Source organism: Eulemur rufifrons, chromosome 17, assembly GCF_041146395.1.
Source record: "Eulemur rufifrons isolate Redbay chromosome 17, OSU_ERuf_1, whole genome shotgun sequence".
NCBI lineage: Eukaryota > Metazoa > Chordata > Mammalia > Primates > Lemuridae > Eulemur > Eulemur rufifrons.
This window is the reverse complement of record NC_090999.1, coordinates 21,213,706-21,227,233: the sequence shown is the minus strand read 5'-3', so window position 1 is coordinate 21,227,233 and position 13,528 is coordinate 21,213,706. Positions and strand designations below refer to the sequence as shown.

The 13,528-nt window shown below is 46.3% G+C and overlaps 1 protein-coding gene across 1 annotated transcript in view; it reads right to left on the bottom strand.

The window, feature by feature from the left end:
• Nucleotides 1-9,477, bottom strand: part of PDZD2 (PDZ domain containing 2) — a 230,326-nt gene extending 220,849 nt beyond the window's left edge. Inside the window, exon 1 of the mRNA XM_069492397.1 lies at nt 9,002-9,477. Within this exon, the coding sequence (XP_069348498.1) occupies nt 9,002-9,477 (476 nt within the window). The remainder of the gene's footprint in view (nt 1-9,001) is intronic.
• Between the last annotated feature and the right edge of the window lie 4,051 nt (nt 9,478-13,528).

Below are 13,528 nucleotides of genomic sequence, written 5' to 3'. Positions count from 1 at the left end.
TTGAACCCCAAAGGAAGGGAGCGCACGTCTTTTCATTTCTGTGCTTGGCACACACAGGTGGAACCAAAGTGAAGTTCATTACGAACAGCAGAGCCAAGCAGCGTGCTCGGTCACCTGCCTCCGCTTCAGACGTAACTAAGAGAGGGACGAAGGCTGAAACAGGTGCCAAAGCTTGGAATTCAAAACCTTCTGGGATACAAAAAAAAAAAAAGCATGAGAGTCATTTGAGGTCATTTGGTGTTCAAAATGCAGGAATTAAAAATGCTTATAACTCATTTAATACCTGGACATAAAAAATAAAGAAGTCAAGATTCCTGACCATGGCCCAGGGGGACCCATAAGTAGAAGGGTATGAAGTCAGACCAGTAACACTATAATCCCACGACGATGCTTTTATCTTTTTTGCACTTTATGGTTTACAATGACCATTACAATTCCCAAAGTAAGGCTAGGAGTTTAAATGCAGTTGTCTTAAGTGGGATGTTGGGTTTTCCATCTTCCATGGCTGCAGTCCGTCACCCCGCAGTGGCTGCGCTGACCTCATTCTTAACGGCTCTGACCCGGGTGCCAGAGGAGAAGTGGGGCACTGGGATAAAATTAAAGAGCATCTCTGGATCTAGCTCTGAAACCTCAACCCCCTTTAAATAATGGAAAGTCACTCCTTTTATGGACTCTCTGGCCACATAAAAACAAATGGACCCTGAAAATCTTCTCTGTAAGTGGCTTCAGGGAACACTCTGCAGGCTGAGACTGAGGGTGTGCCAGCGTTGCCAGCTTTCTGAAAGAGACCACCCCCATTGCCCACTGGCCGTGGTGGTGTTGGAAACTGTCCTGCTACTCACATTTTCCCTGAAAAGGTTTCTGATTCCAGAAGGCTTGAGTCAGACTGAGGAAGGGTAACTCCCTCCCACGTCCAGCACCGAGAGCTTGGCATGGGTGGGCTTCTCAGGCCAGCGGCCCATCCACTAGCAGGTACCCGAGGGAGGGGACGCTGTGGGGGTGGGGTGGGGACCTCCTAGGGGACCACATGAGAATCCAGTCACAGGAGGGCTGGCAACTTTCCGCCTGGGGATGGCTCAGATGTTGCCATTCTAGAGAGCTCCAGAGGCTGAAAACAGCCTAACGGCACAGCTGTGAAACACACCCCGCCCAGGCATAAGAAGCTTGATTGAAGCTCCCGGCACTTTCTCTCGCTGTGCTCGATTTCAACCACAAGATGGCAGGCGACAGCCCTGGGATCCTCCACAGCCTTGCCCGGTGGCATCGGAAGAGCTGACGGACGCAAGCTCCCTCTGTCCACACCAATGGGCATCATTATGCTCTTAAGAGGGGGCTATAAGCTAACCTCTCGTTGAGATGGAAGGTTCTAGATGTAATCCCATCCATTTACAGAACATGGAGAGAAACGACTTGCCATTTGTTTTTACTGAAAACTCTAAACTGTAAAAAAAAAAAAAACAACAAAAAAAAACCTATCCTAATTTCATTAGTTACTACTTGTGTTAAAAGAAAAATTCTAGAATTTGAGTCGGGGGTATGAATTCTAGTTCTCGCTCCTTCTCTAAGAAGATACTTGACCCCAGGAAACCATCTCCCGGAGCCTCAGTTTCCTCTCTGGTACAAAGAGAAAATAAAACTCGGATGAACCCTGGGATACCTTCTAGAAACCGATGAAATAGCACGTGAGGAAAGGGGCTGGAAAGACTAGTGGGGCACGAATAAACGGTCCCCCAATGCTTCGGTTAAATTTCGTCCTTGGGGAATGGGCTGTTCCACATGGTGAGTTTTCCACATAATTGAATTTTAAATGCTGAAACTTGTTTTCCTTTTAACATCCTGTAATGGAAATCTTTCTAAAGTGTATTACACGCTTCTCTGGCTTCTTAAACAGCAAGCTGAGTATAATTTAACCTTTCCTTAATGTCTCTAGGTCATCATGATGACGACCTCTTGCTACCTATACAGTCCTGTATAGGGTCAGGTGCCTTTGGGCATATCCAGGTCTGCAGGACACTCGTGCTAAATGGCCCCAGAGACTATATTACAAAGCTATAATTGGAAACTCTTCCTCTCCACCATCTCCTACCTACATCACTACCTGCAGTCATTTCTCCAAGTAACACCTTCTAGCAGCCTCTTGACGCTCTGCTTAAAATCTGCTATAATCCAGAGAAAACTCAAGGTTGCCATGGGTAACCAGAGTCTAAGCTTGTAACATCCCTAAATTTAATTTTACACATAATTTCCAGGAAGGGGGTACTGTGCTGAAGGTTACTTCTGGCCAGGGCTGATGTTCAGGGCCTCACAGTATATAATGCTCCTGTACCGGCTGGCCAGTCACCCTGAGCCTTTGCCCTCTCCTGCCAGCCCTGACCCCTCTCCTGGGACCACGCAGACTTCTCACACTCCAGGAGCTCAAAGGTGTGGGCTCTGGGACCCTATTCCTGCATGCACTGGCATCCTTTCCAATTAGTGGGTACCCATGCCATACCGCTTGCTCAATATTTGAACATCACCCCAGTTGCTGGGCCAAAGATTATTCTTTGTCTTACCTGCTGAGTGAACTGGCAGAATTTGAGGCTCTTCTCTTTCCCTCAAACTCAAAGGCCTTTTCCTACTTGCATGCTGTGCTCTGGGTTCAGATCGCCCGGAGCTGACTGGGTAGAGTGTTAATAGCTACCTTGGATTGAACATCCACCATGTGCCAGATGCCGTATTTAGTACAGCAAGTAAATCATCTTCTCTAATCCACTAACCAGCCCTGTTAGGGAACCAGCATCAACCTGCTGCGGCCGAGGGAACTTGCCACCGTCTCACAGCTAATGAGCAGGTCTGGACGCCAGAGCAGCCTCTCTCCGAGGCCCACGTTCTTTGCACTACACTCTGCTCACGTTTATTAACGTATAAAAATGTCCAAAGTTCACATTCTGAAAAAATATGTTTTAAGTGAAACATGAGCCCTTTTACTTTTCAGAAAAGGCTATTTGTTTCTGTTTTGGTGTGTGGGTTTTGTTTTAATTAATTCCATATTTTGTTACCAATTTGGAACAATCTGTCCTCAGGGAACAGATCTGGTTTACTTATAGAAAGCTAGGGAGGGACTGGAGTTACAAAGTATTCCTTGTAGGAACTAATCTAAAAAACCTTCCCAGTTCTCCCTGCAGTAAACACAAGTAGATGGAATATTCCAGAAAAATTCCGTCATCTCCAGAGTGGATGTGATAGAGCTCACAAACAAAAACTTCCCTCCACGTGTTATCAGCTACGCTTGCAAGATGGGACACGTGACATCAAACATGACTAATACCTCCCCATCCTGGAAAGTTCTCTAGAAGTTCACACCAGGATGAAGCTGTTACCATATGAAAGAATGAGTGACTCGGGGAGCCGAGAAGCAAACTGCAGACCTCAGGAATACCAGCCGGTGGGAAGGCCGGAACGGGGTCTGTCATTTTAGGATAGTCACAGGTTCCAAACTTCTGTATCTGGGATACAGAAGGCCTCTCAAATCCATGGCTATGAATTTTCTGTTCTTTCTCCAGGGATGAATATTCCAAATTGACCCTAATTTTTGAATTAAGAAAACCATGACCTCATCTCCCACATTTTGCACCTGCTCCTCCCACACTTAACATACATGTGATTCTCAGAGTGTCCTCTTCCAAAAACATCTACAGAGCTCTAAAGTTTCCACATTTAACATGTCAGGGAGGAAATCATCTGAAAAATTGACTTGCTGTAAGGTGACAGGGTCAAAATATCACCTGTATTAGTTTTCTAGGGCTACCATAACAAAGTACCACAAACAGAGGGGCTTAAGCAATAGAAACTTATAGTCTCACAGTTCTAGAGGCTAGAATCAAGGTGTCAACAGGGCTGAGCTCCCCTGAGGCGCAAGGCAAGGATCTGTTTCAGGCCTCCCTTGTAGCTCTGGTAGTTCCTTGGCTTGTAGCAGCATAATTCCACGGCATTATCCGTGTGTGTGTGTGTGTGTGTGTGTGTGTGTCCAAATTTGCCCTTTTTATAAGGACATCAGTCATAATGGAGTAGGGGCCAACCCTACTGCAATATGACCTCATCTTAACTAAATACATCTGCAATGACCCTAAATAAGATCATATTCTGATGTCCCAGGGGTTAGGACTTCAACATACGAACTTCAGGGGTACATAATTCAACCCATAACATCATGTATGTTTTGAATTCAAAATCAAACTCAAGAGAAGGAGCAGAACAGACTGCCCAAGAGAGCTTCTCATATTATTACCATATGCACTGGTATGGATGGTCTATCACAGTGGCAGGTAAGTTCTGTTGCTTACAAAGAAGTGCGAATAGGCAATTGTCAACTAAGGGAGCCATTTGCTGAGGGACAGCAAGTTACACTGGGGTCTCTGCAGAACCTGAATTCCTCCTTACCACTTCTTAGGACCCTAAAACCGCTCCCTCCCCACCCCACATAGGTAGGTGGAAAAATTTAATGTTGAAGGAAGCTGTTAGTTACAAAGAGTGAAAAAGAACATCTTGAGAACATTCAGAACACTTTCAGCTCCCTACCACCTACATCTCAAAGTGCTTGTAGTCCTAAAGCTCTGGCTAGATGTAAGTTTGCCAAAGGGATGCTGTATAAAAAGTTGGTTTCTCTTTCTAAGCTGAGGCAGGGCGCTTCTGTTTTCCTTGTCAGTTGGATAGGTGGAAGCCTTACAGTTTGTTCTAGCCATTTTCTTTCCTGGTGTCTGTGGTTATACTGATGAGGTATTTTGTGAAGCTGTAAACCATCCGTGAAATTAGGCACCAGACCACGCCACAAGGACCAAAGTTCAGCCCTGAGGCAGACGCCGAGGTAGTACAGTACAGTGGTTAGAAGCACAGACTATGGAGCCAGATAGACCCAGGTTCAAATCTGGTTCTACCTCTGACTCAGGTGACTGTGGGCAAGTTGTGTACGGCCAGTGCTTCTCAGCTACATAGGGCTGTCCTGTATGGAGCTGTGGCAGGCATTAAATGAGAGAGTGGCTGCCAGACATCCACTGTGGTAGAAACTGCTCAATAAATGGTACTTCTCATCATTATTCAAGAGAACTAGGGAGTGAACCTTGAACACTCAAGCTAGTCTCTTCTGTCTTAACTTCCTGTTTGCCATGAGGCAACAGGAGTGCAGGACTCCAGGATTCCTTGACTCACTTCCTGATTCCATGTCACACCCTCTTTTGTGAAGACCAAGCAATAGGTCCTGGCCTTCCCCTTCTCCCACCGCGACATCTCAGTGGCTTCAGGGCACAGCCTCCCTCACCTGGCCTTCATCACCCAGCACACACATCACCACAGAGGGGAACTTCAGACTCATGACTGTTTACTATTAATACTAAACAAGATTTTATTTCCTCAGCTGTCAAAAGCTTCCAGAAACCCAGTGTGTTCACTATATTTTCTATATTCTTGATGCTCAGGCATTTGGAGCCTTGATCCTAGACAGACTGTCCCTCCCCGGGGTACCTAATTCCTGGAGACAGCAAATGACTCAGGGGTGTGTGGATCTTTGATATACAAACTAACCAATCTGGAATCACACTCAACCATCTCCTTTATCAAACTCTCCCACACCAAGCTAATATTCCCCCTGCCTTAAATCCCCTAGGGCCAGGTACTGGACAGCTCAAGGCCAGAGCCTCCTGAAATTATTCCAACTCCCCAATCCTAAACTTACTCGATGTACCTACCTTGCCTCACTCACTCCTTCCCACAAAAACCTTGATAGAGGCTCAGGGCCATGCTCTCCCTTCCCCCACGCCTCCTGACCTCCCCAGTGGCCACCCATGGTGCGCTGGGCCTCCTGTTTCTAGGGGCCTATGAGTATAAGCTTCTCCCTTCGTGACAGCCATGTCCTTGTCTGTGTCTCTTACCACACCTGATTAAAACAAATCTTGGTATGTTGTGGAACACTTATGGATAACACGGGGGTAAAACTATGGCTCCCACGGGTCTATTCCCTGGCCTTTTCTCCCATTCCTATTTCCTGAGCTCCCCTCAGTTTCAGCTATTTCAATCCAGATGCCAACAGGCCACAGACATCCAGATAACTCTTTCTGAGCACCCAGAAGGCAGGCAGTGGCATGGAGTGGGCACCCAGCTAGGATGGGAAGTGGCATGGCAGGAACGCAATGGAGAAGCCTCTGTGGGCTTCTGGAACAACACCAGTAGCCCAGATAGATTTAAAAAAAAAAGTGCTTCTGAAATTCACTCCTGATATTTTAGCATAGGCAGCTACAGCTAATCCCCTTCCCATCCCCAGGCCACCATCCCAGACATTTACCCAGGGTCTTGGAGAGAACCCACAATTCCAGACTGAGTCCACTGCCCCCTCCATCATTCCTCAGAGCTTCCATGAAAGAGTCTAGTCCCATGTTCTACCTTCTGTCACGACCCTGGGCCCATCACCTTTCTATTCTGTATCTTCTTTCTTTGCAAAACTGGGCATCATCCTATCCTCCACCCAACAAGTAAATTAAAACACTAAGGAATCCTCCAATGGTAGCTGGAAAGCCATCTCATACCAGGGTCACACAGGTTTTCAGAGCCAGAGAAAGAAAACTTTGCCTCCTAAAGACTTTATAGCCTTAAGCCAGATAAGGGAACAAGAGCTTCTTGAAAAGAGAAGAGAAAATTTCTCCAGTATTGGGAAGATCTTCTCTAAGGTTCTAAAGACTCCGAGTACCTCCAGGATAAGAAATTCCCATTCTTCCCAAACACTTTCCGTGTACAGTAGTAATTATGATATTAATGCTTGCAGAGCACTATTTACTAGACATAGTGCTAAGTCCTTTATATGTGCTATTAAGATTTCATCATTTACTCATTGGATCAATGGTCTTATCATTCCCACTTCACAGACAGGGATCTGAGGCTAAGAGGTGTAATTTTCCCAAGGTCAACCAGCTGGAGAGGGGAACCTGGAGGCAGCCCCAGTTTCTGCTCTGGAGCCGGAGCTCCTGGCACTGTGCTCTCCTGCTGGATGTCCCTCCTGCTCTTCCTCTATTTCTCCATCCAAATCAGCTCCCTGCAAACCGGAGAGCTACAAATGGTATGGGCTCTCAGGGATTGCTTTGAGAGGACTGCCACAAGCTCCATGGCAGTCCCCACTTTCTAACCTTGTAGCATCTTGACCTTGGTGGTTGTCAGCCTTGTTCCTTTTCTGAGAACAATCTCTAATCTCTACAATCATTTCTCTCCAACATCCCTCCTTGAAAATGAGCAGCCTCTCCCAGTAATGGCCAGTCAGGCACCTGGCCATTAGCTAAGAGCATCTCTGCAGTTGAAGAGCAAATCCAAAGGAAATACTGGTCTTGAGTAGGTACACACACCTCCTAGCCAGCCCTGTGTTCCATCTTTTCCACGTACTGGATCATTTATACTTAGACCACATCATATATTCCTGATGACTTATTGACCCTCCACGTCCAATCTCTATCCTTCTCCCCTCTGCACTTTGCCCTCTGGACACTGACACATCAATGGGCTCCCTTTCCCCTGGCTTCTGGCTGGTTTCCACTGACAGGAAGCTCTGGCAGGACATCAGAAGGATAGCAAAGATTATGGTCAAGGTATTTCTGCTCTGATGCTCTCCCTGCAGGGTCCTTTTGGGTTAGCTGTCTTCCTTACCCAAAGGTCACCATGTTTCTCAAGGTGTCCTTCTCTTCATGACTCTCTCCTTCTAGGACACAGGAGCCCTACTCACAGGGGCCCTGAAAGCTTGATAAAATGTATGCATCTCACTCAGAATACCTCAAATTCTCTTTCCCAGTCTCTTTCATATATACCCATCATTAAAGCCCTGGTGTGCAGTAAAGGGTCATCTCAGCAGGTTTGGGGTATTCAGCCCATGAAAGTCCCAAAGAAAGGACTGGCCCTTGACCAACTCCTGGGAGATAACATCTAAACCCTTGGAATATCCTGACTGAAAATAGTGTCTTTGTATCCCTGGGAGTATTTGGCCAAGCCAGAGATTATGCTAACAATGTGATTTAGGTGGGAGTCTTGGGTCATGTGGCATTAGTGTGACTTCTGGGGACTGGATACTGAGTAACTAAGGTCAGCCACACAGGGACTCCATGCCCATGTGACCCACAATAAAACCCTGGACACCAAGACTCAGGTGAGCTTCCCTGGTTGGCAACACCCATCATGCGCTGTCAAACACCATTACTAGGGGAAGTGAGCACTGTCTGCACAACTGCACGGAGAGGGACAACGGGAAGCTTGCACCTGGTCCCTGCAGGACTCCACTCTCTGCACCTGTTACCTTTGCTGATTTTAATCTGTATCCTTTCACTGTAAGGAACTGACACTATAAATATGACAGCTTTTCTGAGCTTGTGAGTACTTCTAGTGAATCACTGAAGCCGAGGGTGGTCTGGGGATCCCTGGGGTCTTATTCCCCAGTTCACCTGGGAAACAACAAAATAGTCCAATCTTAACTTACTCCCATATGGCTGGGAAACAGAAAAATGCTCAAGAATAGTCAGTAAACATTCAGATGAGACGGAAGTGGGTCTTCCAGGATAGGGCTTCTGCACTGTGAGTCTGGGAGCCCCATGGCTGCTATGACTAAAGGGAGGTGGGACAGGCGGATGGAAACACATCCAAGACCCAAACTTTGGTGCTCCAGTTGGAGTGAGATGCCGGATTAAATGGACGAGAAGGTCTAAATGTGCCATTTCTTATATTCTTGTTTCATGTACTGTTTCTTTTCTTTCTACCCTAAATTTCAGGGTAAAGGGAAATACTCGGACTCTGAGTCCTCTAAGAGAGAATGAAGCAAACACGAAAAAATAAATACCACGAAACTTCAACTTAGTATATTTTCCCTTCATAGGATAAACGCCATCAGCTTCTTACCAGCAGGACTCATAACCCTCTGTAGCTGCAGATCTGGTATCAGACTTCAGTGACCCACCGGGGCCCCATGTCCTGCCCCCACGCCAGCCGTCACGCCCCCACTTACCTGGCCCCGCTGACATCAACTCCGACCATCAGCTGCCCGTTCAGGGAGAGGATCTCATCCCTCAGTCGGACCTTCCCGCTCTTCCCTGCCGGGCTGTTCTTCCTCAGCTCCGTCACCCAGATGCAGCCCACGTCCAGCACAGGGCCCTGGTGGGTTTTCCTCTTCTTGCCCCCTCTGCGCTTTTCACCATAGTCCCCAAACACAGGGATGTTCCCAAAACTAAGGCCCACAGTCTCTGTGTCCCCTAGCTCCTTGGTGAGGTACACAGTACAGATCTCCATTTCTGGGGGGCTGTGGTCAGGGGGGACTGTACTCTCATCCACGGCAAAGTTCAGCTGGATGTACTCCTGCAGCTTCTGGATGGCCGCCTGGCAGAGCCGCTGCTCCGGCCCGTCCCCGCCCTCCTGCAGGCTGTTCTGCAGCCATTGGTAGAGGAGGGGCAGGTGCAGCACGGCATTGTCCTGGGTGATGGGCATGGTGCTCACTCTCAGACACCAACATCATGAGAGGTCCTGCTCCTTGGGGCTGGACCCCTCAGGGCCCCACGTCCCTTGGGAACCCTGGCTGTCATCAGCTTTGCTTATGTTCATGTTCAGGCTGACAGATGAGACTGGGCTGTTGGCCTTGGCAAGAGGAGGACAGGATCCAATTGGAACAACAGGGGAACAATGGCTCCGGAGTGTTCAACAACGGAAGGAAGGAAGCGTCCAACAAGTCCTTGCTGGGTTCATTTCACAGCAGGGCCCACACAAATGACACGGAAATGGGGGATTCCTCCAGCAGTGGCAGCGCGTCCTCTCGTGGGCTCGTTCACACCTGGGAGAGGAAGAGGAAAAAACAAAAAAGTCCAGTCGCAACAGTGAGCCTCCTGACTTAGAACACACGGGATCACAGAAGGACCGTGTTTACTTTTCAGACAGCAAGCACAAGCCCAGACCCTAGTGCCTTTCCACATTCCCCAGCGTGGCTCCCTCCACCCAGTGCTCACACGCATACACACATACACACAAGCACACGCACACTCTCATGCGTGCGCTCCATTCTCCCAGACAGAAGCCTCTGGAACACTGACCTTCTCCAGGAAGTTTCCCTGATCAGCAGGGAAATAAGATGACTTTTTCCAGGACAACCCCCATCAATATGCCAGCACAGTCACCTTCACCCAGGAGTCTATGAGACCATACCCCTGGCAGGCTGTACAGAGTCTGGACACATTGAAAAGCTTACATTCCTCAGAAGAGAAAATCTATGTCCATGTGCCTCAGTCAGCCCAGCTGCACACACAGGAGGGCTCTTCATTCCAGAAATATGTCCTGACAATGCTACCAAGGGGGAGAAAGAGCCAACCAACACCAGAGATGTCCCAGCTCTGCTCTGGGGCAAAGCCATTCATCAGCTCAGCCCTGGTTTCATCTTTATCATGTAGATTCTGAGCAAATCCTGTCCCTTTGCATCATACAGCTTTTAGTCTCCTCTCTCCTTTTCCTCTGGTAAACTGTTGACACCTACCTATTTTTAGGCCAACCCCAAAGCCATCCCCTCCAGAGAAACATTTCTCCAAACTTCTGAGTGCACAGCCCTGGCCTCCCCTTCGCTTGCTCGCTAACATGTTGCTTGCGGGCACCAGCCAGCAAGGCCAGCGGAAGCAGGTGGTCTCCCTCCCAGGGCTGGAGCCTCGCCCCCTCTGAATTCTGCACAGTTCCTGGCACACACCTGGTCCCCAGTGAAAGGTTAATTGAACTCCACGGCCAACTTGCCTTCTTCCCCAAAGAAAATTTTCACCTCCATTCTCCGTAAACATAGAAAAATGATCCCTTTCACTCTCTTCTTCAAACTTCACTTTCTCCTAGAGAAAGTCAATACAAATTGTGCCATCTAAGGTGGAAAACATTCTCCAGCTTCTCAGGAAGTGACTTAACAAGGAATAATGATGCACGAGAGAGGTGTCAGAAGCCATGTCAGTAATAAATGACCTTATTAAAAGAAATTTCCAATATAGCGTACTTTGAGTTTCCAAAGAACTTGAGTGCCAGCTATTAATTGGTTCCAAATAAATCAAAAGCTTAGCAAATAACATCTACATAATCACATGGCAATTAAAAAGAAATGCAAGATCAAAAAAAAAAAAGATAATCCTTATATGTACGAAGACTGAATGTCTCCTTTGGCCAAATTAAGTAATAGCTCTCATTGAAAAATAACTTCACAGGCATACATATTAAAATCTTATGAAAAAATCAAAACATTTTCCGTCAGGCCTAACAACCTTTATGAGTCTCCTTTTCCACATCTATAGAATGAGAAAGTTAAACTTTCTTATTAAATGATTTCTAAGGTGTCTCCTACTCAACACAGGGGTCTTCAAATACAGTGAGAGCATATTATTCATCAATATATATGCTACCCCAGCACAGCACCTATCACACTGTAGACCTTCAATAATTTACAAAACCTGGGCCAGGCATAGTGGCTCACGCCTGTAATCCCTGCATTTTTGGAGGCTGAGGCAGGAGGATTGCTTGAGGCCAGGAGGTTGAGACCAGCCTGAGTAACAAAGCAAGACCTGTCTCTTAAAAAAAAAAAAAGAAAGAAAGAAAGAAAGAAAAGAAAAGAAATATCAGTTGGTCTTGGTGGGTCACACCTGTAGTCCCAGCTACTCTGGAGGATGAGGCAGGAAGACTGAGCCTAGGAGTTCAAGGCTGCAGTGAGCTATGATCACACCACTGCACTCCAGCCTGGGCAACAGAGCAAGATCCCAGCTCTTTAAAAAAAAAAAATTTTTTTACAAAACCTTTTAAATGACCCTTTAAATAAAATTGTAATGGCCTGTGATTCAAGGTGTTAGTCACTGCTCAGATGATTCCATACATATAAAAACAGTGTAAGTAAGTATCTTGGGCTAGATAGTATAATAGTATGATATTTTTTCCTGGTGTCAATTTGTATTCAATCATTCATTCATTAAGCAAGTATTTACCAAACATCTGTTAAGAACCAGGCCTTTCACTTGGCACTGAGAATATACTATCAATAGGCAAATACCTTGCCCTGAAGGAATTCATAGTCTAGTGGGGAGATGCATAAATAAATGGAAATTAGTGTGTAATAGGTCTATGACAATCCTCTTAACAGAACTGACAGAAGTTCCTGGCAGCCACGTTCACATAACTGCCCCGCCAAGTGGTCCAGAGCTGGGCAACTCTCCCAAGCTGGGACAATCAGAATTTTTCCCTGGGTACTGAGTACTGTGACTCAGAGATAAAGAGACCTAGTCTACAGTATGTGGCAGGAACTACAACTTTTGACCTAGGGGCTCTGGATGGCAATATTCTACCTCCTGGGTGTATTGAGTAGCAAAGTCATCCTGCCAAGAAATAAAATAAAGTTGATCAGTAGAGGGCAGAGGTGCAGGACTGGGGACAGGGTGTCCCCTGGCTTCCTCACAGCTTTCCTGGTCTTAGTTTTGGCCACCCTGGACGGCATTGCTGCCCTCTCCCTCAATCTGAAAACCTTTAACAATGCTTATGGTAAATTACACAATAAAATTTTAAATACTTCAACAAAAAGAGAAAAAGTAAAGAAAAAAACTAAACAAAACTTAAAATGACAATGGACTTTACCTTGAGTTGTTTTCTACTGTTTGCAACTGAAAAGCTGTTCACTAACACATTGGAGGTGAACAAAGCTGATTGGCTCTACTTGTGCCAGTTGTCCATCTGTAGTCCAATCAGTGTTGGCCAAGGGGGTGGGGTCACAAGATAGCAACATGGGGGCAGGGAGAACACCCTCAGACCAGAAAGCAGTTTTCAGAAGAGGAAAAACTGTTGCAAGACACTTAGTCTTATTCTTAGGTGTTCACGGGCTACACAACCTTCCAATTCCATATCTATAATTGAGAACTTTTTAGTAATCCTTCCAGTTCCTTATTCCTGAAATGAAAATCAACTCATTTTCCTGAGATTTTCTTTTTTTTAATTTTTTTTAATTTATTTTTTTGCCGTCCGGGAGCGGCGTACCTCCAGCGCCAGCGGTGGAAATGCGCCCGGCGGCGGCCGTGAGATTGTCTATAAACAGGGGAAGTGGAGGCATTCCCATCCCTTGCAATGATTTGAGATCACTCGGGGCATAGGAAACAATGGACAACTTTGTAATACTATAAAAACTGTGGTTCTTCTGCAACATCCAGTGAAACATTCTAGTGAGCAAAATGTTGACCCAGAGAAGACAGAGAATAGAAATCTGCAGTTACAAATACTGACATCCCTCAATGGCTGGTCTGGGCAGAAGTTTAAAAACTTCCCATCCTGAAGATCAATCCATTCAACAGTGAACAGAATTTGTGGACAAGGAGGTTTACTGCAACAACCCACTCCACTGTTGTCTATCACATATAATTCTCCAATTAGTTTCTCATCTCAAGCAAATAGCCATGATAATTTAAATTAATTTTGAGTAGCTTGAAGCTGACAGCCTTAGCATTCAAAATAAAATGCTTCCGTTCCTGAGATAATGCATTGATATGGTGTT